This window comes from Solenopsis invicta, chromosome 14 (assembly GCF_016802725.1).
Source record: "Solenopsis invicta isolate M01_SB chromosome 14, UNIL_Sinv_3.0, whole genome shotgun sequence".
Classification (NCBI taxonomy): Eukaryota; Metazoa; Arthropoda; class Insecta; order Hymenoptera; family Formicidae; genus Solenopsis; species Solenopsis invicta.
The window spans coordinates 15863765-15890394 of record NC_052677.1 but is presented as its reverse complement, the minus strand read 5'-3'; the positions used below and the strand labels follow the sequence as shown (position 1 = coordinate 15890394).

The window sequence follows — 26630 nt, the reverse complement described above, 5'->3', positions numbered from 1 at the left end:
GATTATAAGTGAAAAAAATGTCCTATTGTCAAGCCGCGCGGGCACGCTGTGTGGTCGTTGACTTTCGCTCTGCAGCGCGTACTTCCGCTAAATATTGTTCTTAAGCGGAAGTCGACCTATCTCCGGCGGTAATGAATATCCTTTTCGAAAACGTTTCCATCCTCAATGAATAAAATAACAATGGAAAATAAAAAAAAAATAGATGAAACGCGTATCTTCTGTTTTAATTTTGAGAGGTGTATATTTCCATCTTCAACGAATAAAGAAAAATGATACCGGAAACTGAGTAGATTAAACGAGTTTTCTGTCTCATCGTTTCAATTTTTGGAATTTAATTATCTAAATATGAAAAATAGAAAAGTAAATTGCTTTATTAATATTATATACGAATCATTATTTACAATGTTTATAAACGTATTAAATAAATATACAACTCGTTGAGTGTAATTAGGTACAAAAGTTCAGTATCATATTGTATTTAGTTATTGTCACTGGAAAAAACGTGTATATTCTCGCAATGTATGACGAATAGAAAGTGCGTCGTTTAAAATCCACTCATCGTTGCTTACGTCATTCTATTTTAAATTTAGAAATACTCCAGAGATACAGATGAAAGGTGCTATAATGAATCACCCGGTGTACACGTGTAATAGCGTATGCATGCATTACAATTAGTAATATCAAAAAGAAGGTGAGATAGAGAGAGAAAGAAAAGAGAGCTCGTTTATATTTCTCGCGGCATATTTTAAACAAAAGCGAACTCGAACAAGCGATCTAATCGGAACGAAAGTATCGACACGTTAGAGTTGATACGCGTGGCTGTGCATGCCGATGATGGATTGACGAATGTGCGATCGGCTATATGTTAAACCACACATGTCACACATACGCGCACGTAGTATGTGACGCATCGCGAGAACCCGACCACGCATTTCGAGAAACTGGGTTACAGCCCGTTGGGTTCACGGAGCCACCGACCTAGAACTCCTTTCCTTTTCGACACTTCCGGTTTGACATCCTTAGGATCGATTTGTTTGCCACCAATTTTGCCACATGCATTCTTGACCGAAATTCGCGATCGCGATTCTAATTTATTAGCAAAACTGTACAAATAATTTAGCGTTATTATTAATAATTTTTTAAATATTTTAAATTCACTAAAATACTTAATAATTTACTTTTGTAATATCTAATTATATAATAATTGTCTTATTGACGTAGTGAACGATTGTTAGCTTGGAACTTATCAAAAGAGTTTACAATTACTCACACAGAGCATGAACTTGGAACTCGTTGCAGCATACAGCAACCAACCATAGCAATACCAGCAATTACAAACATATTTAGAATCTATTATAGCGCATGCCAGCGCGTTGTGCCGTAAGAAAGGAACAATGTGTCTCCCTATAAATATGCATAGGTATGTAAGCCGTCGCGATAAAACGCCGCTTCAGCCGTTTCCGTTTGAATGGTTTCGCCGCGTAAAACCCACGTATGAAGAGCGTAAGTCGTTCTGTGCCTTTGCTACGGTCTCAGAGTCACGCCAACTAGAAATCATACCTCACGTGATGTATACACCAACGCATCTTCTGAAAGACTTATTGTCGTGTTCGGTGACATAAGTGTACTTTGACGCCGCCGCTTCTATCACCGCAGAACTACATAAGCGTGTACGTGCGTTATGTTTTTCATGTATGTCGCAAAAATACATAAACTGTAATTTCCGAATGATATATGTCACAAAGTTTCGCGCTTTACGTTAGTACCGAGATGTGTTGGTGAGTTACACGTGCGTTCAGTCCGTGATATTTGATCAAAAGAGTCGAAATTTGTAGAATTATTTTGACATTTATCTTTAAAATTTTTTTCCAGTTCTAAACGTTTTTTTTTTTTTAATTTTTAATTTTTAGCATCAAAGCTTTAAGCTTCAAATTAAAATTTGTTTTAAATTGGCTGGATCTACGTTTTTAGACATTATTTTAATTTCTCGCATCAAATATTTTAACAAAGCTTTAAATTAAATTAAAATTTAACGAAATTACATAAAAGGCAAAACTTTATTATCTGTTTGCATCATCGAAATTTATAATTCGCGAAAAGTTTGTTTTCCATGGAAATTAATTATATTTGAGAATGGAGAATAATTAGAGATTATATAGAGACTAAACTTTTGTAGTATAATAAAGATAAACGTGTTTCCTTTACAATAATTTTAAGAAAATTTTAGTAAAAGGAAGATTCTTTGTTTTATAATATCCCCTAGTGTGTATGGATTTCAATATGTGTAGGTTTGTTTTTAGCACCAAGCCTGTATTTTTTTTGCACTTTTCCATTTTATTTTATTAGGAGCTTATCATCATTATAACACGATCACCCTTTTTCATCCGAGAAACGTTCGAGCAAACCACGACCAGTTTTCAGCGGAATCTTATTTTCCCCCTTAAATCTTCCGAAACGCGGTGCGAGTGGTTGGATTATCGCGCTCTGTGTATTCTGGCATGCGGAACGTTCTTGTCTGGCAGGATGCCCATCGTTACGCGGAGTGTCGAGTCCATCCACCGGTACGAATCTGCTAAAGCTAAGATGCTGAGCTAGTCGTTGGAAGAAGGCTGAGACGAGGAATCAAGAGCGAGGTTGCAAAATTGTAACTAGATCTGCGACTTTACTTTCCGCCGAGCGATCGCGAGTCTTAGTTCGTTTAGAGTGGATTTTTTTTAATTGCGGTGATTTTTAGCCACCGTTGTGTTAGATTTATATAGGGTGTTAGCTGATATCCCGTGAAAAATGACGACCTCTCTTGAAATTTATGTTTTCTCTTGAAAACTCCCCGGCAAATGACGGTCTTAAATTATCAGTTAAATAGGGTTATCTTAAAAAATATAATTCTAATAAATTCTAATAAATTATCTTATAAAGAGGTATAATTATGGAGAACGTAAAAATTTTACAATTATTGTTTTTCATATTACGTAAAAAAAAATATATATAAAATATCTCTTGTATTACATTATATCTCTGTAAATTATTGATATTTCGGAAAAGTATTGGAAATGCTGGTTTATTCATATTTGTGTTTATACAGAAAATATTTCAGCTCTCGCCAGAATTAATCAGAATTAATCAGAATTAATCAGATACAGTTTTATTCAATTTGTCTCTCATTGAATTTGCAGTAACCGAATGGTTTGCAAAAAAAAGAAAATCATTTTTCTATCGCACGTTATTTGTTGTAGTGATGCAAACGGCAACTCTCGCGCGACCTTTTTAATAAGCCACCGAACGTGCGTGAACGAAATAATGATTTTACGAGCGAGTCGATTTATTGCCTCCGCGATTTTTCACGTGAAAGCTTTTCGCGAAAAGGGCGATGGTTAGCGAGAAAATAATTGCGGGCGATTTATATTTCCGAGTGGTGAAAAAGCGCTAAAATTGCAGTAATAGATGTCTGCTTCGATGGGCGCGTATAATCACCGATGCGATTGCGGTTTTCATCGTACATTTATGAAAATTCTGATGTCTCGTTTTACTCGATTGTATAACGCGAACAATCGTAATCAGAATTAAGCTGTCATAATCGTACCACGATCTGTCACAATCACAATTTCCATTCACAGAGGAAACAGATTATTGCACAAAGCTCTCTTTCTTTCGAGGTTCTCTCTCTCTTTCTATATATATATATATATATATATATATATTGTTAATGTTAAATTTCTATATATATTATGGTTAAATTATGCTATCTAAAATAGAGTTGCGAAATTTTGTTTTCGTAATTTGTATTTAAAATATTTAAAATAAAAAGTTTATGATTAAAATATTTTAAACTCTTACTAATGCTTATTTCCACCAACGCAGATCAACTTTGATCTCAGTTGAACTTACTTTTTATCTTTCTTTAATTCTAAGAATTCAAATGAGATCAAAGATTAATTAATGTACATTGATGGAAATGGGCATTAATCTTCTATTAATTTTTTTTATTTGATAAATGAAGATAAAAAAGGCAATGCTTTGATATACGCAAGAAATTATAGACTTCGACGCATCATGAAAATAAATAAAAATGTTATTGTGGTGTAGTTGATTCGATAAAAGAAAAAAGGAAAGAAGTACACGTTGATGATGCCATGAAGTAAAGTAGCGTTCGCAGTTTTTTCCCCGCACTTTGGCTTCCTCCGAACTTCTAGTCTTTAGTGGCTCCGCACACGCAGAGGAAATACATGAACCTACGTGTATTCTTGAATCATTTTGCGGGTTCTCTCGGTAAATACAGTTTCAACAAAGGGAGAATGGGCGTTGAGGGAATGAGAGACGTTACGTGAATCATTTGTTTAGCAAGCACAAACAGGTAGATGCACACATACTGTTAATTAAATTTTCCGAGAGCTCTTTGATCTGATTAGCAATGATCAGAGTATAAATTAGAAAAAAGATAGGCTTTAAAGCGTTGGCAGAGACAGATTTTCTACAGGAAACTTAAGAGTAGAACACGCGAAAAATAAAAATATACATTTTTGATTAAAGAGAGAAATAAAAATATTTTTGATGTATAACCGATGTTGCATTCGATAAAAAAAAAAAATGTAGAAGGCAGACAAGAGTTTCCCTTATCTCTCCAAAATGTCGAAGAAAATGTTTTAATAATTAGTTTCAATGAAATAATGACAGCAGTTAATACAGTCGAACTTCAATTGCCCTCTCATCTCTCGTCAAACTTTGTGCCCTGTCATCTACGTACTCAGCGAATTACCCATCCAACTTCTGAATGCGCCGTTGCATTTACATGTCTGTACTTCGCGACGTGTTAATTCTTGCGGATACCGCGGATGGCACGGAAATCTGGAACAAAAGGACGCGACCGCGTAACATGAACTCCTCTTCGCTGTTTCCTCTTCGCGCTGTTTTCCTCCCCCCCCCCCCTTTCTCTCTCTCTCTCTCTTTCTGAGCTATCCATCTGTTCCGCATCTTCTTCGACTCTTCTCTGGAATCTAGGCTGTTACCGTGGCAACACAGGTACGGGACGCTGAAAAGACTTCACCGAAGGCCACCGAACGGGAGAGGGATGGAAGAAAACGCAAAGATTCCTTCCTTTTCGCCCTTCCAGTTTCGCCTCGCTGTGCTCCTTTTCCTCCCCATCTTTCGTCTCCTCCGTCTCGCCGATCAGATGTTTGAAAAAATCAATAAGACTCTCCCTACCGAGTCTCTCGTCTCATCGCCTTCTCTTTCTACGACGGTCCTCTCTGTTTCTCCCTGTTGCTTTCTCGCTTCTCTCCACCGCGACACTTTGCGTCACACGTTGAGAGCCTACAATGAGAAGGGGAGTGGCGCGCGGGGAATAAAGGGGGTAGGATGACTCAGAAGGGTTGAATGCACACGTGGAGCGTTTCGTTGAGGACACCGAGTATCCGCACAGCTGATCGCACGAGCATTTACTCGTGTCTCGATCTGCTCCTGCGCGACCCGAGCGACGTCTCGAAGGCGAGCATCGATCCTCCGGTCGAAACCTTCCAACTCGGATATACGGGGTTGCCATGGGCTCAGAGAGATTATCTCAAAGTCTGGAATATTGAGATGTGAGATAATATAGATATATAGATACACACTATGTAGGATAGAATTAGAGGAAGTGCAAATGACCTTAAGTAATTATTTTGAAAGTAAGCTCTGTTTTCTGTTAGTTAGAAACGAATTAAAAAGGAAGTTCAATTTAAACAAAATGTTTTAATATTATATCTATATTCCATGAATTGTTCTATTTAACTCAAATATGCAATGAATGGATTATTTTAATGTTTGAGATATAGGGATATGTTAACATCATCACACAGCCTATTGTTAACGAAAAAATCATGCAAAGTCTATAAAAAAAAAATGTACATTTAATTTTTTTTATATGAGTATGACGTAAATTTTATAGAAAGCAACAGATTTTATATCATAATATTGTATCTATGCGTATTTTTCAATTTTATGTAATGGATTTTTTGCATGTAATAAATTTTAACACTTTAAATTTGTGATATACGGTGGCATGTATAGACATAAATAGGCACGTAGGAAATAAAAATAAATGTTGAAACAAATATTTTTAAAAAATTTAAATTAATTGCATTTATCTCTGAAGCAGTGCATTTTCATTCATTAATATAATAAAATCTCTCTTAATTGAAATGTGAAATTCTACATATTTTATTCTATTATCTATTACATTTTCTTGTCTATTTCTCTTCTGAGGAATTTTTTATAATTTCTCGAAACGATAAGTTAGCATATTTTGAACTTAACGTGAATTAAAGTTATTTGTTGAAGATTTCGATATCGATTCAAAAAGTTTCAGAAGTTCAGATTCAGCGTACTCATCTTTATCTTAACCGTACAATAGCGTTGCTTGTTCGACTTTCAAGTCCACTGAATTATTTCAGGAACTGAATTCTTCTACAAATAGCATGTTTCGGCGAGCGGACTTAGAAAGCGAATCAAAGTTACAGATATACACCCGGAAAAAAGAGACAAAGAGAAACCTTTAGCGCTAATGGATGAATCTGTTCGCTGGCGAAATTAGGGTAATTAATAGATCAACCCGAAGTGAATGCGAGTAAGTCAACGAATGCGAACAGGGCTTTAGCTTCAGATCCAGCTCACCCTCCGGTGCCATTAACCCGCCACTGTACGTTGTAATAAACACGATTTTGGTATATGCATAGTTATCGCATGTTACAACCGCGCTATCGTGGCTAGCTGAAAGAAACACGTTATACTCTCCGCCCAGAGCACGATAATACTACCGCCTTCAGGAACAAACAGTGTTTCGCGGTAGTCCTCGGTAGTTCGTAGCGGTTGTCTGACGGACCGGTGCGCTTAATTCCCACGGGCAGCAATGGGAAAGAAGCTGCTACGCTTGTGTGACAATAACCGGCTACCGTTTTACTGGGTGTCCTAGAACGGAGGGTGGTCGCGCGGCATTATTTCTTGTCGAGTTTCTTCGCGAGTTATCCTTAATCAAATATTTCTCGAATTGAAAGTTTAAAGTTTAAGTTACAGTTAGATGTGTGAATTAAGCCGCAAATGCAAATAGATAATGAGACAGCCTTGTCGCTTTTTTTTTAAATTCAGATTTTGTTTTCAAAAAAAATTTTTATGTTATTCTCCGAGGTACTGAAATTTAGAAATGGCTTGTCTCATTTTTTTTCGGTATATCTAGTTATAAGTTTTGTGGCTGGAAAAGTTAAAGAGAGAGAATTATGCTCATTAGAAGAGAAATTTGTATTCATTTCGAACTTTTCGTACACAGATTGTCCAAAGGTAGGAAAGTGGAAACTGATTTTGAACACCTCAGATGGTTTTATTCAAAGATTTTTCTATCATGATTCAGCCAGTCCCGGACGTTTATTTACACAACTTTGTGCGCTTATTTCGCTAAGCGCTTTGGATCCTGTTATTCTCATCGAACCTACCTTTCACTCGACATCGACTTTGTACGTTGAAGAGAATATTATTTCATTGACTCGGTTACTATCATCTTCTGTTGTATTAACGGCTATTACGATGACTCGCGCTATCGACATTATCGGTTCCGTTAGCTAATTTCATATAATTATTAACTGCGAGCAAATATTCAATTTGAATTTACGCAACTATAATTTGTTATAATGTTGCATCTTTAAAATAAGATTGGAAAATTGAAATTGAAATTTGATATTCTTTAAAAAGTCAGATTCTTACGATAAAATTGTGATAGGCAATACTTAAAGATTATTATTTCCGATTGATATTTTTTACAGTAAATGATAAATTTTTATCTTTTTTTTTTAAATAACTCAAGAGTCAATGTCTTCGTGCCAAATAAAAAAACGAAATGCACAAATAACTATATATAAAATAAAACTAGAAAATAATCTTAAATATAATTTAGATAGATAAATTTTTATCCCAATATTATTTAAAATATTTAATATTATTCAAGATAACACAAAATATTTAAAATTAAATTAGAAGACATTTAAATAATGTTTAAATTAGCATAATTAATTTTCTAATTTTTTAAATCTTTACTTGACGCGTGCAATTTTGTTTTTTCTACCTTTGTAAACAAAGTATTTAATATCTCCCCAATTTTTCTTTCTCTCTTTCTCTAAAAAATTTTCCTTAAGTATATAATTAAATAAAATTATTTTTTTATATATTTTGATTGTGATTGCACATTTTAGTATTGCATTATCTTACGTTATACTGTATGAGTAATTTAATTCGCATCTTTGATCATAGAAAATATTTTCGCATTTGTGCAAATGTTATCTTAATTTCGAACTCAGTGTTTCGCCGTTAAAGCCAATCTCAGAATTCGCTTATCACTTTATTCTGAACAAGTAATATAATTCACATATCCGATCCATAGATTGCGATAGAAAATATGGCCACATTTGTAGGAATTATATTTTCATATCGAGTTTCTTATTTCACCGATAACTCTAATCTGAAATGATAGATTCGTTTATCTCTGGTTGAAATCGACATGTTTTGACGTACTCTTGCTTTTTATGTTGCAGGTCAGTATGCTCTGGTGCCGGAAAGAATCGTCCACGAAATGGGTAAATAACGCATTTGAACGATTTATCGCTTGAACGATTTTTTTTTATGCAAGAAAAGGCGAACGCTAATTTTACATAAAATTGAAAATATTTTCGAAATATTTATACACGTAAAAGGAGTTAATCGTCTTTAGTACATTATTTTTCGAATTGCTATGTTGGATTTTTTTTTCATAGTTTAGAAGATTTGATTACGTGAGCGCGATGCAAAAACTGAAAATCATCCGCGCGTTTTACAACGCGCAATGGAGCGTCTTACATCACATTAACGGCAATCCCTTAACATTTTACGGTTGGTCGCACCGCGGTTTTCTATTCGGTAACGTGCAGTAGCGATTAGTTTCCGATGGCGATTGTCAGGCAAGCGAATAACGCGAACGGAACAAAGGGCCTAGTGCACGAAAGCGATAAGTTCGCTCCGCAAACTTTTTACGAGGGATATATAGATATATAAGATAGGATAAAAAAAATACTACAATAGCACGAATGACTTTGCGTCACATCGAATAAGGATAAAAATCGCGTTTATAATACGGTGTGTCATTTGCGCGAAAGTTACATTTTCTTTCTTTTGAAGAACAAAAGATTTCTCGTGAAAGTACATAACATGAGGTCCAGCGACCGCATTGTGATACTTCTTCGCGGTGCTGAAAAGAAGGGTAGAAGAAAAAAGTGGAAAGAGAGAAGAGAAATGGGCGCTCGTTCCTAATTTATATTGCTGATTTATTTAGTACAATACGTTGGGATTATTGGAGGAATTATTTGTTAGCTGCTTTTCTCTGGAATTCGCGAAATTGTGTTTACTGATTACTTTCCCCTGACACTAGATAATTTAGAAATTCCTTCTCTTTAGTGCAGCACATTGCATCCGTTGCTATCTACAATTTTATTTTTCTCCATCCAAACATAGAAATTACGTTTTAATCCATTTTCCAATTTACTCCATCTTTGCGTATAATTCTTCTCACGATAAATGGACCATGAGAGAATGATCCTCGTATATTTCGAGCTTTCCATCATTGCATACATCGGAGCTTGCAATTTGCTCTGAGAACGCGATCGAGCACAGCCACGGATGATAGTCACGTCCGGCCAAATTATGTAAACTTATGTAATCCTTCGACTGCACGCCTGGCCGTGTCTTCCAAACCATAGTTGGTTTAACCCTTTCGCTGCAATACCAATCCCTTAAAGCTCGAATGTAAAAACAAAATATCGCTTTTATTTCATCTCTAAAACGATAAATAAAAAAATGTAAAGTTTTTTTATGTAGATCTGAACTTATACCTTTATAAATGTTACGTTTGAATAAATATAGCAATAGCAGAGACAAAATTTACAGAAAAACAGCAGAGAGGAATTAAATATCTTAAATATCATAATTGCTATTTGAGTTTTAATACGAGAACAATTGCAAATATATTTCTCATAAAATTTTTTGAACTTTCTGTTAAAGTTTTTCTGCGATGTTGATTAAACATTTAGAGAAATTCAAGGAAATGAAACCCGAGAAGATCGTACTCTGCGACGTATTGCTCGCTCTTGCTACGATCTCTTGAGGTCAAATCTTGAAAAAAGGGGTGACTTTCATCCCGACACTTTTTCTTACCTCTCGTCCCGCGGCCCGAAACTATCAATTTCGATTCTACCTTATGTTTGTTACTTTTCACGGTCCGCGTTCACCGCAATTAGAGAACGGTACTTTTGAGCGGGTCAGTGCATCCGTTCGAGATCGTCGAGCGTGCCCAGAAACAAAGGAGTCGGGTTTCACGCTTTTGCGCCAATGTTTCCGGAATAACGTTTGCAGCACGTGCATTAACTTTTTACTTCCCTCGACACGCAGGGTGTTCCGCCACTATAATCGATCTTTTTTGTTATGCAACAAAGTTCTCTCCAGCTTAGAATGGAATTTTCCTTGATGAAACGGTGATGGGAGAGAGACGTTCACGTAGTTTCTAATTTACAAGTCATATAAGAATCAAGGATCGTGGAAATATACCGGTAGATTTCGAATCGAAAAATAGATATAGGATCTTTATCGTTTAATTAATCGTTTAATTTTAGGTGGACGGGCTCTTAATTTGAGATTTGCTTACGAGGGTATCCTATGTTGGAATATAACGAGATAGGTTAATCAAATATTTACTGAGGAAAGATGGGCTGGAAGTAGGTCAAAGAATGACAGCAGCTCGGAGGACACCTCGTAAATTGAAACGTAAGATTCTCGTTTATTCTCAGCAGCCATCTTTTCTTTGACAAAGGGCCGTTAGGTGTTATTGTAATTAAAAGGAAATATTTATAATTAAAAGGACTACATGCCTTTTAACAATTTAAAAAAAAAAGTACTTTAGTAATTTTTTATTTTGGTTATTCAATCCTTAAAACAATCAACTTTATGGCTCCCATCGTTAGAGTTTAGTAGATTGTCTTTGTTCTCTTAGAACTAGAACTTGAGAGAAAAAGAGACTAGACGTTCATTAATTCATGTACCGCGGTTAAATTTAACGACCTAGTGAAACCGGATTTTAATAGTCTAACGGTCGTTAGAAGTATTTCGCCTAATTATTTCAGCCCGCTATTATGGCTGGTCGCTGTGAAAGCACGAGATAAGCATCGAGCAGCGTGTAAGCAAATTTGCACCCACGTAGAAGTGCAAATCGTCGAGTCTGATTCGGAATCAGTAAATATCGAATCGAATACAAGTGGCTTAACAATCATAATTAAATGGAGTACGTTGACACCGTCGACGACCCCTCGGGATATCGAACGGCTCCTCTCGTGATCGCGAGCAAACGAAGGTTTTACCTGATACGGTCAAAGGATTCGCGTATCAGGGCTTGGACGCGGCTTATTTAAACGGATTAACCGGATTAATGTTGCTTGCACCATTCGCGTGACAGTGGACATTATTGAATGCGGTTGCTGTGCACATTATCGCACGGGACCTGCAATAGACCGGATAGCGTACGCCGGATAAAAAGAATAGCGGTCACGACCCCGCCCGCGAGATTCCCGTTAAGGAAGCATTAAACGATTCCCACCGGGTCGCGCATCGGAAGCGATTTCTCGCTTCCGCAATTACGCAGTCATGCGCTTGATCCTATTATCAAGCCGCTATTTCGTTGCATCGGAATATTCTAAGCACTTAGCTCGATATTCTCAGCTTCGGATTCTGTTTATGATAACTGTCATGCTTAGTTTTCCAAAAACACTTCTCGAATTTCGTTTTAAGCAACGTAAAATTTGTTCTACGAACATTTTAAATTATTCGTCCTTCTAGCCGTTTGAGATCAATTTCATTGTCCCGACGCACTTTCTTCGTACCATAAAGTTCAATCGTCGGAAAAATTTAGATGAGAGAGAGAGAGAGAGAGAGAGAAATATTTAGTTTGAAATTAAAACGTAATGAAAAATTGTTCGGCGGTGATTTTATAAATTTTCCTCGATAGCAGAGAAGTTAATAGACGATCAAATCGCGGGTGCTTAGAACACGCCATAAGTTGCCATTTGCGCCGAGGATATCGATATCCGTCTCTTCGGCAAATCCGATACAACACGGAAAGCACCGGGCGCTCGAAACCGGGATATCCTAGTCTGTAACTTGTGCGCGGCCGCGTGGCGATGCACATGAATGTGGGTTAGAATGCGGTAGGGTAACCAAGCCACGACGAGCGCAAGCAAGCGAGCGAGCAAGCGAGCAAGCTGGCAAGCAAGCGAGCAAGCAGCTGACGCGGCGGAATCAATATTCTCACGTGTACGCATATATAGCGCACGCACGGGCCAACCCGCGCTCGCAAACGACGTGTACATGACGGCCCGAGAAAGGTGGCGGTCATTAGCGGCAATGACGATCAAAGTAATTTGGGGTAAACGCGACACATCGATGCATTTCAGAGAGCTATGTAACCGATATTGGTTTCTCAACGATTACATGACGGATACTCGATACGTAGTAATTACTCCGATCGATTTTGTAACAAATATTGGAGTTACCGTTGAAGAATGTCGTTATGTTAGGTAATTCTTTTTAATAACTTATTGATTTTTTTTGTCTTGATTTTTTTCAATTTGACCTCTTTTCGAAATGAATGTATTTAATTAAGCCAGTGTCGATAATTTCGAGAAATTAAACTGCGAGAAAAAATTTTTATTTTTTACTCATTTCCTTTCAGAAAATATTCTCATCTGAATAATTTCTAAGGAAGAATATTAATTTATTAAATTTAAATTGGATAAAAATACATGTAATGTATTTCTCTGTATTTTTCGTTTCTGGAAACGCATTATCAATTCGCAGTATCGTGATTACCGATATTATTATTATCGATATTTCCTTAAAAGGAAACAGATGTATTGCATTACTACACATGCATTTGAACATACATGTTAAGATGAATTAATCTCGCACGGCTTTGTGCGCGAGCTATTTTTATCTGTTCGCCATTCAACAATGACGGAAGTTGGAAATTTGCTTTGTGATAAAAGATTTATCAATTTTCTACCGGGAAACGTACATTGCGTTCACCGAAATACACCACGTGCGACGACTCACCATTGGTCACATGACGAGATAAGGAAATCGCAATCTTTTCTCGCCTTGCTGGTGCAAGTAGATAAAACTGTCGTATCCTTCGCGAGAGAGAGAGAGAAAGAAACAGATACTATCCTTTAGAATTACCACATTGACTGCTACAATTAAATCTTTATCTCTTGACGCTCAGTATGTTATCTTAATATGTTAATTATGTTTATTGTTTATTGAAATAAATTTTTTTCTCCCTTTGAAAAGTCTATTTGGCGAAAAGCTGGTGTTTTATAGATCAATAATCACGAGTTACCTCCTCGTTAATCATCGTGTTAATGTTTGTCAAATATATATTTTTTTATGCAGGATATTTTCAAACGCGCAATATCGCGTAATTATTTTTAGACCGTCGTAAGAAATAAATATTGGCTGGCAAACGGATAAAAATAGCTCGCGCAAAGCTGTGCGAAATTAATTCATCTCAGCATATGTTCAAATGCACATGTTATAATACAGTGCATCTGTTTCCTATAATTAAACAAGTATCGATAATCATAATATTGCAAATTGGTAAACATAAAGAACGAGAGAATGTAATAGATATGCGTCTTTATCCAATTTAAATTTAGACAACTATCGAAAAATTAGACGATATCAGATTTGTGATTATAATTATTTGTCACTTAACATTCGCTCATTATTTACGTAGTAAAACAATAACAAATAATCTTTATAGTTAAAACTATGAATATATAGTTGGTATCGAAAATGATTATGAGTTATAATTAAATTGCTATAATTGTAAGCACTTTTCTCAGTGCAGAAATATATTTTTCTGCTTGCACTTATTGCATCGTGGCTCGAATAATCGCCTAATGTCTCTCATTAGAGACGATTGATCGATGAATTCCCTCGGCACACCCGCTTGCCATCGAAGTCGCTAATTTTTAGAAAGCGCGACCGAAGCGGGCCCTTCACGTTTGACCCCCTTCGCGACTCGCTAACGGCGCGTTCGCGCGGCATGATACCCCGCGCGTTCGGCTCTCCGCGATAAATCACGCCTCGACCGCCGACCGTGTGCCGGATCCGCGCGCGCTTACTTTCAAATCTTGTGGCCAGGCCAGAAAGAACAAGAGAAAGAGAGAGAGAGAGGAGTGAGGGAGGGAGAAACGAGATGGACGCGAGGGGAACTCGCCTTGACGGAAGAAAGCCCCGAGCGGTTCGGTTCGAACGCCTGGATGCGTTTATCGGACCTCGCGCCATCGTGCGCGCCGTATAGGTGTCCGTTCGTCCGCGCTCCATCATTGGACCATGACCCACGACAGTGGGGAACGAGAGTGCGGAGCGATTGGCGGTCGCGCGTCGGCGCCGGCGGAAGCGGCCGCGAGAGGGTCGCCTCGCGAGAGACCAGGTTCCGCATCGGCGCTCAGACGGCCGAGAACCGTGCACCCTGTCGCGTCGCGAGTGAGTTCCGTTACCGTGATTCAATCCCGATTCAATTCGGCTCTTCGCCGAACCCTTTGATCGGCGCGGAAGGAGATCGTACTCGGGGGACGCGACGTTGGAGCTCGACGATCGTGACATCGAATCCGCGATCGCGACACGTGACTGTGCGCGCAAGCTTCCAGAGAAGCGTGACCTACTCGCGGTCGAGGGTAGCGGAGAGCAAGGGACGAAGAGAAGGGCAAAGGAGAGGTGGGATAGGAATAAACGTGTCTCTGCGATCAGGTGACGAGAGTCCATCGTGCTCTTTCGGGCTTTTTCGTCACCCTTCGGTGGTGACGAACCTCCCTCTGGTCCGAAGAAGAAATCGGAGTAGTCGCCGCTTGGCACTCGCGCGGTTCGCGTCTCGCTCGTCTCTGTTCTTGCGCACGTCGAATCTCTCGTGTTTATACGTGACGAATACCTATCGCGATAGAATTCTCTCCGGGCTTCTCTCGTCTCGTTTGGTGAGGTTCGCGAAAGATGAGGTGACTTTCGGTATCGAACGGAAGGAAGGAAACGACGCGGTGTGTTTGCATGTGTGTGCGCGCGCGCGCGCGCTCGAAGAGTGTTGGAGAAGAGGAGGAGGAGGTGGAGAAGGAGGAAAGAGATCGACGGAACGTCTCTGGAGCGTGTGCATCTTCGAGAGCAGCTCGAGACAGTCGAAGTGTGCGTCGCGAGTTATTCCGACGCGAGTGCACCGTCTGATACTGACTGCACCACGAGAAGCGCTAAAATTGGATACTTCTGCCGCGCCGAGCTCGCGCAGCTGACCGCGCCGGACCGGACGATGCGCCACGCTGCCGTGAGATCACCCTGCGAGCGATAACGAAGGTACGCGAGACAAGTCTCTCTCTTCCGTCGTGCGTTTCTCCTGCGGCGACGCGCGGTAAATACCGCACGCTTTGACGACGCTAATTAGAGGCGGCCGCCGAAATGGCGAGGTACACTGCTTTGCGAAGTGGAAAACGCGTTTGGCGTGGATATTACTCCTAACGGATGTTATTTTGGTGATTATCGATCTCCGCGAACATTGGCATCGACGCTTTATTATGCTTGCTGCACTCATTCGTGTAAATATTTCATTTTTGTGGAAAATATTTCGACACTGGAAGTATCTCTTTTTACGCGTATTTTGCTGAAAATGAGTTCACTTAAATTCCCGTTAATTAATTTATAATGGATTGCCTTTCATTTCTCAAGAAATGAATTGCACACTGATTGTGAGAGAATAATTTTTTTAATGAAATACGTTTTCTTAACACCATATATTTTGATGTAAGTATTTCTTCTGTTTAAGTAAAACTATTTATTTTTAAGTAGACATATTATCTTAAGTACGTAATTTTGTACCTTTACATTTTTTACACTTAAACAATGATTTTACAAATAAGCTAATAATATTATTCATCTCTTACATTGTTTTCTTAGATGAAAAAATTTGAATATCTTGAATATCAAAATATGTTAGGACATATTTTGATTGCTCTATTCAATAACATGTATTTGTTGTGATTATATTTATAGCACTTAAATGAATAGTTTTAATGCCACTTTTTAAATGCGTTTGCAAATCTCTCAAATAAAAATTTAAAGCTATTCAATTTTAGAAATAATTAATACCGTTATTTTTTTTTCAAGTCACTCACATGATTTGTTATTTTAGGCCGCTAAATCATCATATTAATAACGTATAATTATTGCTAATAATATATACCATTAAGATTCTTAATTTCTTTAGGATCGGAGCTCTTAATTGGCTTCCTATCTCGTTAAATTCTTTAGTTTACTTAACGCGAATCGTACATTAATCGTATCGATTTTATCGCTCTTATTCCCACGTCCATTTGTGGAAAACCGTGTCTCATTTCGCGAGGTCAATTTCTACCGACAATCTATCGCGCGTGCACGTGGAAAAAGCTGATGCACCTGGCGATACATTATGCGTCTCGGTTCTGCATAATGACGTAACGGTGCGATCTCGAGTGACGTAAGATATTCCTCTTATGGCAAGATAGAAAAGAAGTACCTGACCATGCTAATGCTATTCGTCAAAGTTTCAAAAATGAGCGAGAGAAGAGTTAAGTGTGTATTCTTCTCCGCGTAAATATTCAGAGACGCGTATTGCCGCCTTAGATCCTTGAAGGTAGATCAAATCCAGATATACGATCGTGTGTGTATGTGTCGCTCCGTTATGCGAACTACATTCCAATGAACGAAGCGCGACGATAAATCTTGCGAAGTATGCGTCTCCTTCGCGTATATAGCATTTAACACAATTAGCGATAATTCATTGTTGCTAATAGTAATGATGATTTTTTTAAGATAAACGTTCAGTGAACAAACAAGGAAATTATTCTACAATTAGACAAGAAGCTTGCAGTTTGTGTTTTTTACTGTCATTCTATTCAGAGATATCGGAAATCGATTGATCGAATGGCCAAAGTCTTACGCGAGTGATGAGAAAAAGAGCTTTCTGCAAATACGACTCTCCCATGACTTCGAATATATTTTTTCCTCGTTACAGAAGAATAATACAGGCCCGAATCGCGAATCGGTTTCCGATGTGAAGAAAACGGATGTTCTAATTCGGTCTTGAAATATGAATTTCCACGACTCAAACAGCCTGTTTATCTCGGCTACGCGCCAAGATCTCGCACGCTTTCGTCGATTTGTGATGATCGAAAATACGTATGTACTTGCGATCATCACGTGTTCTGATTTCTCTCTCGGGGGGACATCGGTTTCGCTTCTTTGCGATGCTTTCCCAGCAGAGCGATTCTTCGCAACTCTTCGATCACCGCGAAGAAAAATGCGATGTGCAGGGCCACGTTGCAGCCTTCCAGGCTTTAAAACGGTTTTTTTTATAACTCGGTGTAAACAAAGAGATGCTAAATCTTTCCAATCAATTTTTTAATTCTGCCAATTTTTATATAATAAAAGGTTACTGGTAATATTTTCACGTATGCACACACACACACACACACGCGGACTTGATATCATACAACAGTTAATTATATATGATTGGCTAAACTCAGAAAAATTCTACGAAGAGAATATGTTTCTTCCTGTCCATTGTTGACGTAACAAATTAATGAATATTTCTGGAAATTTTGCGGATGTCATTGAAACTCGACGCTTAAACTTTATTAGTTCCTGGGTGATAAATCGCGGCGTCAACCGTTGCGAAACGCGGGTCACGCACTTGATGACTGCAAAGCGGGCATTATCCTCGATCGGGATCGGCGTACCTCGTTCCTTTCCTCTGTGCCAGTCGGCGGGAATTGCTGCTTCGAGATTTTAAAGCCGTTAGCACAGAGGTTCCCAAACTGTTCGACTTCATGTTTTCCTTGAAGTCACTGCCAAACTTTAATTACACCTTGAATTTTATTATACACATATTTACATTGAGATTCCAATCTCAAGAAAAGATCTTATTTATTATTATCAAACTTTCTCAGAGATAGTGGATTGATTTGAATTCTTTTTTTTGTTCATATAGGTTGCCTTTAGATATAAATAATACATTTTCTTTCATCTTATTTTATACATAGTTGAAATTTGTTCTAATTTTTAATTGAAGATTGTATATCGACATTTTTCTTCACACATACTTTTTCTCTCTTTTATTTTTATGGCGTCCAGTTTGGGAACCAGTGCGTTGCTAGGTGAAAGATCACAATGCGAGTGGTCGAGCGAGCGAGCGAGCGAGCGAGTAGTCGAGTGACTCAGAGTCCGAGTATCCGTGGCACAGAAACTCGTGACGGCCATTGTTGATCACCTTTCTTTCATCGAGCTTCACAGTCTGCTCGTGGAATTCGTAATATCGATCGTGATGTACGAGAATTTGGCGTTACTTTGTTAGGAACGAGACAGTCTCGTCATCAATACAACTTGGGGATCATTCGGTTCACGTTTGATGTCGCTACCGATTCAAAGTATGGACAGCATGAGTACCTCCCGCAGGGGATGACTGATCCGCACGGTCATTTGGGCTTAGCGAGCCTATGGATTCGAGCTCAACACACTACGGGTATTCACATACATTTACACATCCTACACACCTACATATCCACTCATTCTTGTGTATGGTGCAATAAACGTTTGGGGAAAATTTTATGGAAGCATAATGCAATCCAACTAAAAAATAATAAGAAAAATAAAAATTAGATCCTTGTTTGCGCGATATAAATAGGGCAAGATTTTTATTTACAGCCTTTAATTGAAACAGTACAAGTGTTCGTTTATCTTTGCAAAATTATTTGATTTACGCGTATGTTGGCATCTATAGAATATAATGCAATTATTTGAAATTATTTATTTTCTTGGTTTTGTTTGTTTTTCTTATTATTTCATGTTATATGAAAAATTGAGGCTTTTTATTTTGAATCTAAAAATTAAATATCCATATGTTTTATATGAAGAATGAATAAGTTAGTAACAAAAAATAATCTTTGTAAAAGCGAACAATCGAAATCTACTGTGAATTTTTTAAACTTTCCTTTATTAATGCATCTCTCCGAACCATCGCGAATTGATTCGGGTCCGGACTTTTTGAGACGTCAATAAGCATTTTTCTTCCGCATCCTCGTTACAGAGTATTCCCCAAAGAGAATCTCGACCTAAATAACAATGCTGATCCCGGAAAAGGGAGAATGACGAGGGATCTGCTCGAATCCCATCCCTTCCATAAGCTCCGATGTTTTTCTCCACGCACGCAGGTTACGTTTGACCCAAATACGGAATTGTGCCTGTCTTGCTGCCGGAAGTTACCGTGCAGCGATATCGCTATCGGGGAGATGTCGTTGTGACGTTATAAAAGACAGGGATATCGATAACGCCGCTGTCGGGCTACTCTCCAAGGCAACTAAGGTGGGCGTGAGTGCCACTTCCATTTTCGCCTGGAGTAGATGGGCTTTTTCGATGTACATGCGTAACGGACGTCTAGAACAACAGCTTCCTGACAAGGCTTGATTTCTAGATAGTGCCACTGCATGGAAGGAGCATCAAGAATGCAAATATGTGACGGAGTTGATAGGCTGCAGCTCCATAGGGGGGATCATGCTTTTCCCAGTGTATACGAAATTATAGTTCAAGATACATTTATCAGGAAACTGATAATTGAACCGATATGTGTATTTATCGGGAAACTGATAACTCTGGACGTAACAATCATTATTTACGTAAAAAAAATAAAATGGCGATGTTATACTGAAAAAAATGCTGTAATATGAATTAAAATGTAGTTTGATTTGATTAAACGTCGAATCGCAGACTGTCACTAACAAATGTAGTTGATTCAACTAAATTTTATTTATTCAACTGCATTTGTTGTCTTTACTTAATCTTTTTGTTTTATTAATAGTATTATTAAATTAACAAAATATTTCCTATTAGACTATTCATTCAACAGCATTTTTTTCTCTGTGTAGAATAGTCTGTTCTTTAATAAAGTACTTTATTAATTTCCATATTAAATAATATAAGAAACGACGCTAAAAAGATTATTTTTAAACTTAAATTGCTTTGTTTTTTACTAGGAAGAATGATCTTATAAACGGTAATTTCTTGATTTTTTTTTACAGAGCTATTAATCTTTCCACAGTATAGAGCTTTAACGAAAAGATTATTTTGACATTAAAGTATTCATAGCCTTTTTTTTAGACGTCTTCCTAGTCTGACAGGTTGCATATAAAGCGTTCTGAATTAGAGCGAGCCACAAGCCTATAATTTCAAGATTTACTTTGGATGAGGCTTCGCATACTTAAAGTGGATCGTACAAATTATGGACTTGATCTTTGGTCAAGGCATAAATGCCTCATACATAAAGTATCGCACGAAAATGATGAACCAATAAATCAAATAAATTATTTATACACACACACACACACACATGTATATGAAATATATAGACCGTAAAGGCTATCAGAGATTATTTTAGAACAGAGAGACAGTTTGAATTGATTGATATGTCTTTTCAAATGTCAAAGAAAGGCAAGTTAACGTGAGAATGTCGGAATCTTTTCGATCTAGGCTATTTTTATCATAAAATTCTACCGCGTGATGGTTTTCGTGAAAATATTTCTCGAGACGGACGGCGGCGCCGATATAAAGTACATTGGAGATCAGCAGTGCTCGATGCAGTTTGATAGGAATAACTTCGATTAATGGAAATACCGTGAGTTTTAAAATGAGTGGTCCAAAAGCTACAAATTGATCGGTGTGTTCATCGTAGATAGGGATGGAAACCTTGCCCTCCGTTGCTCGTAAATTTCTCGGCGGAACACACAGCAATCATTTCGCTTCGAAGGTATCTATACGAGGAATTTCGTTATTATTCGGAAGAAAAGAATGTAATCGCGGAGAAGATAATTTCGAACAATGTACCTTTAATTTTTTTTATACACATCTCTTTTCATTTAAAAAGACGTTTGATAAAAGGAGATACTATAATAAATCGATAATCTGTGATAATTAGTGTTCTATTTATTTTCGGATTATTCACGTTGAGTAACATGAAATTAACTCGTCATCTTTAAAAATTTTTACTTCTGTTTCGTCGATTACATCTCTTTCTTCCATTGAACTTTATTTGTCAGAAGGAGAATAGCGGAATGTGTGGATGCTTCAGCACCGCAGACCGATGCCTCAGAAGCAGGTAAAAGCATGTAAACAGGTTCTTCGTTGATTTACACGCAATGACGTGAAAGCGCGAGCGACTGATCGTTAGTCGGACATCTCTGAGTTCGATACGACTGTTCCCCGAAACGATTCCAACTAAAAATACACTGACCTCACGTACAAATTGGCTCGATGTATATAAACCACGAGTAAAGTTTCCGAATAGATAACGCGGTTGATCCATTGCTTTGATCTATTTGCTAATAGCTTCCACTTGCTCGGTCGGCCTATTAATCTTTAAGTAAAATCTATATATACCTGTACTTCTTTTATCATTTCTCTTCTATTATCCTATCACGTATATGATATTAAAATAAAATGACACTGTATAATCAGCATACAAGCTAATTTGCTTTTACAAATAACTTCCTTATTTATTTCTTCGGACTTTTATTTTTGGAGTATGACGCACGAAAACTTAAGAATATCAGATGTCACGTATATGTCATGTTTATACGAATGCTTTCATTAAACGTCCACAAAGTTTCACTTATTCCATCGCGCATATTGCGCGAATCGAAATTAATGTCTGCCTTTTCAAGTATAGGTAAAACGTTACGTAATATGGGTCACTTTAATATGGGTATTCTTCGACACCTTAAACTGAGTGCGCGCGTATTAGGATATTACAAAATCCAAACAAACAGATAACTTCTATTTTGACGTCGACATTGGGGGACGATGTCAACGTAAAAGCTGTTCCATCAAATTGAACGTTACGTAACGAATCATCGATCACGATTGCGCGAGCAAGTCGGTCTTTTCTCTAAGAACTACGAGAAAGTTGCCATGACCCATTTTTAAACAATGTTCTACATCTCTTAAATATTTTTAATACGTATATCATTGTTCTTAAAAAATTATCGACATCTATTTAATTTTATTACTTTTTATTATTACAAGTACCAAATATTTCTTGCGTATGTCTAAATTTATTAGAATTTATAATATATATTACTCTGGGGAGATGACAGCAGTAAAAAATAAATTATAATGTTAGTATATGTTACAAATTCACAAAAAAACTCCATTTTTAATTATAATACGGCAGCGCTCTCATTAAAGTCTAATTTTACACCGCGGTAAAAAATCTTTGTTAAAATTAAACTCGTTTGTTCTTTATACGTTGGCTGGCTGTTAGTTCCTTACTATATACGTAAAATTTTCTGCTATATGGAGAAAAAAAAACAAGTTTTGTTTTCTAAAATTAACACCGCGTGCATCTTTTTTATGACGAACTCTGGCCGTTTCGCAATATCGAGTGCAATTGTCGTAAAAAAAAAAAAAGAAATACGTAAACGTTAAACGAAACGTTGCGGTAAGAATTTGTATGCGGTATTTCAAGCCTGTGTGTACACCGCACTGCAAACATCCAGTGAGAATTTTCGTCCGCAATTAACATTCTGCCGACGTCGGACTTCGCCCTCTTTTTCTCTTGCAGTTTCTCGAAGCATAAATTATATCGTCGACGATGAAATGAGCGATGACAGGGTTATTGCCGCCAGAATCCCGTGACTGGCGTTAGCCATAGTGAGTGACAATCGCCATGCTCGTTTTCGCTCTATCTCGTGACGATATTAATGTCAATGTATTTAAAGTGATAGTTTTCATCGGCGTTTTTTTACTTACTTAGAAGCATCGGCATATTTATGTGCCATTAATTTTTTTAAATTCTAATGTTACTGACAAGGAAAAAAGCAATTGAAATATTTATTGATGTATTTTTAATTTTCGAAATTCTTTGTTATAATCACTATGGATTTAGATTTGAATAAAAAAATGTTTATTAGAAATCGAATTATTTATATATTTAATCACACATTTATCGATTTAAATTGTATTTTTTGCAGCTCAATGTGATGATTTATTTCAGTTTTTAATTTGTTAGATACGATGACAATCATAATGTTGATGATGACAGTTTCCAGTTAGAGATCCCATAGTTTTCAGTTATTGTTTCAAACTGTGAACCGTCTTATCGAACGGTTATCAAAACGCCGACACCTACCTCGTTTTCCCGCAGCTTTTGGAACCCGGCCAAAAGCTCTCGATATTAGAAACTCTATCATAGCCCTAGTTTCCACAAAAGACAAAGCGGCCATTTGTCGGATAGAATGCTTTGCCTCCGCTTGTGCCACGTATCGATTTTATTAGCGTTCAAGAAACTTTTTCAATTATTTTGCGCGCCCGACCAAAAGTCACCGCACCGCGATCGATATATCGGGAAGCCATAGAATATATATTATACGTTTCGTACGCCACAAATAATTTCTGTAATCTAACTTGTAACTTGGCTCGCGACAAATGCTGGATGCAGCCGGGTCGTTGACCGTAGAAATTGGAAACGAAAAATTATTCATCGGTATTGGCTAACGTAGAATCGATAGCACCTCGCTGACCAAATTGTAAACGCCACATAGACGATTGCTCAACTAACACAGCATCTATCATGCTTGTAATATAGGAACAATCAATAATTATCAGAACAGCGCAATAGAGAAAACAATGGAACTTTCCCGTTGCTTAATGCGATATTTATGAACACTCTCTCTATTACGCAGTTTTATTGTTTCTGCTATAATATTATTTATGGAAATTTTATCTAAAGGAAAAGATATGAATCTGTGGAAATTAAAAAAATTTGAAGAAGACATAATTTTTAATTAATAAAATAAAGTTAAATAACTTTTTTATTAGAAACATTTTATAAAATTCTTATAAAAAAGTAATTAAATTTCTGTTAATATTTATGTTGTAGAAAAATCTATAAATTCCGCGTTATTTCTGTTTTTTAACTCCTTATATATTATAACCTTTCGATACTACGTCATGCATTTTTTGCAAACCCATTTTTTTAGAAGTAGTTAAATAAGATGCCGGTCGTAAAATCTCCGCGAAGGCAGCTGTGCGCTGATGCACCTTTTCCTACAAAGGAGAAGCTAAGGAATCGCTTCTTACGAAGGGGACCACCATGTGAGCAGGAGCATCTCTTTTTCGAACTCTCAAGGCGAATATACATGATTCACTCTCGATTACTATCGTGAATGAACTTTATGGTTGAATGCCATTGGCAAATCCAAGTTTCTTATAGATGCGGTATGAAAAACTTAATCAAACAATACTATAGTCAAGTAGAAAAATAAAATTTCATTTTTTACCTAAACAATTTAAGATGAGCTATTGATGGATTTTGACCGATAGTTTACACAACAATTTAACTATAATTCTAAGAAATGTTTATACAAAAATGATCAAAAGATAACAATGAAATAATCTGACTGTAGATCATTTCACGTCATCAAATTTTATTTTTAATATTTGTGTGACTTCTTCGAATTGAAACATCGAGTTCTATTTCGGATCTGTGCTTAATGTTTATGAAAAATGTAAACGAAAGTCAAGTATATTTTGAATTCTTTCATTTTTTTTAAACATGGATGATTATTTTTGTAGAAACATATGTTTTCATTTTTTTTTTACACTTTGAACTTTTTTCTCGGAGTCATCGTCAAAAGTGAACCATGCAGATTCGCCTTTACCTCATCTTCCATCTTTCGCGCTTTCTATTCGTCCTCTCTCTCGCGATATCTTGAACACGGATTCTGCGATCCGTGAGAAAGTCAAACAAGAGCGAATGCCAAGACCTATTCCGCGAGACCAATCCGAACAGGGCTTGGAGATCGATCGTGACCTTCGGCTTTCTTGTTGAAGAAAAGTAATCTGACGGGTATACACACCGTTATGTAAGGTTACTTTTATTCCGTTTTACGTCATACTCGCATTGAATCTGGCATTCGTGATGCAAATATTTTTCCGAGATGGACTTGTGATAAAACCTGCGAGTGGATTTTTGATATCCTATAATGATAGTTTATTTTGAGATATTGAATCTTTTGTACATTGAATCATGCAATTTAATCTTACAATCAGTTGTATTTTTATGTATGAACATTAAAATCATAGAAACAAAGCAGTGCCAATGTTTCATTTTAATAGCAAGGTAATGACTTGCGAAAAGGAAACGATAGCAATGTAACTTATTTTCATTGTCATTTAATGATTATGAATATTGAAATTGTATAACTGAATATTTATTATTGCCATCCTTATAAAATTGATTGAGCTGACGCCATTAAATATTTAAAATGTAAAATGTTTGTCTTTAGAGACACTTATCTTTAATTTCGTTATTGCATTATTATGTGTTGTTTTATATTTTATTCGGTATTTATAAATTTTAAACACACATTTTACATATACAAGAAATTATTTAATTGAGTAGTTAAAATAAAATCATTATATGACGAACAAAATGTATGGGAGAAATTTTACAAATTATGTAAATTTTTAATTGTACACAATTAATAATATTTTACATGTTTGATAAATTATACTTTACAATTCCCAATCACAATAATGATTTAATATAATTAATATTGCAATGTAAAATTTAAAAAGTTACAATTGTGATTCTTCATTAAAGAGAGAGATATACAATTTAAAATTCTCTGTATAATTTACCATTTGATAATTGAAAAAAACATTAAGTAGCAAATATTTGTATATTCAAAATATTTCTTTAATTAAAATTTCGAAGATATTTTGCCAAAAAATATATGTTTTCTTAGCAAATTGTTCTTCCAAATTTATATTAATAGTATTCTAAAACGGTTTTTTTAACGCAAGAGAAGAATTGTAAAGTATACGTTATAAATTGTCACATAAATGTGAGAGAAATATTTCACAAAGAAGCAACATTTTGCAGCAAAATATATTCCAAACTTTTAATTAGAGAAGTATCTTGAATTTAAATGTTCGTTACTTAATTATTTATGCTTACTTTCGTTTTATTACATTTTTGCCGGAACGTCAACAGAGAATATACAAGGACATATAACCGTCCGTGATATGAGCGATGAGATTGCGCAAAAAACATGCAAAAGGGAACGAAAGTTTTCCATAGACGCTAACTTTTCCCAGCGGGCCGGCCGCTCCGGTCGGTCGCCGTTTCGAGCTGCAGTTAATGGAAATCGCTTTTAACGATGAACGTCCATTATAATAGCCGCCTCGCCTTTCGTCTCCTCGTTCTGCATCGGTTAAGTCGAGGGGAAAGTGAAAACTGGGGGACCGGTCGCGAGCGCGTTGGCAGAAAAACAAAAAGAATGTTCCGTCGCCCGACAAACAACGCGAGTTTGATTATCGGCCATAGGAGACGGAAAGTTAATTAATGCGTTCGAGCTGGTATCTCGCGAGCGAGATTAAGCGCGTTAGAGCAACCGTGCGTTAAAGCATTTGCCTCGTTAGCAGTCAAGTTGCTAAGTCTATTAATTGTAATCGCGAATTATAATGTT

At 36.9% G+C, this 26630-nt stretch overlaps 1 protein-coding gene across 11 annotated transcripts in view; it reads left to right on the top strand.

Moving 5' to 3' along the window:
- LOC105207608 (serine/threonine-protein kinase tricornered) overlaps nucleotides 1-26630 on the top strand; it is a 131567-nt gene that overhangs the window by 76175 nt on the left and 28762 nt on the right. For 6 of the 11 annotated variants that reach the window (XM_039457412.1, XM_039457413.1, XM_039457414.1 and 3 more), the window contains one exon: nucleotides 8550-8591. The exons of 4 other annotated variants lie outside the window; for them this stretch is intronic. In XM_039457412.1, coding sequence (XP_039313346.1) covers nucleotides 8550-8591 — 42 coding nt within the window. Of the gene's footprint in view, nucleotides 1-8549; nucleotides 8592-15201; nucleotides 15433-26630 lie in introns of those variants that run through there. One more of the 11 variants, XM_011177165.3, reaches the window with a different exon arrangement.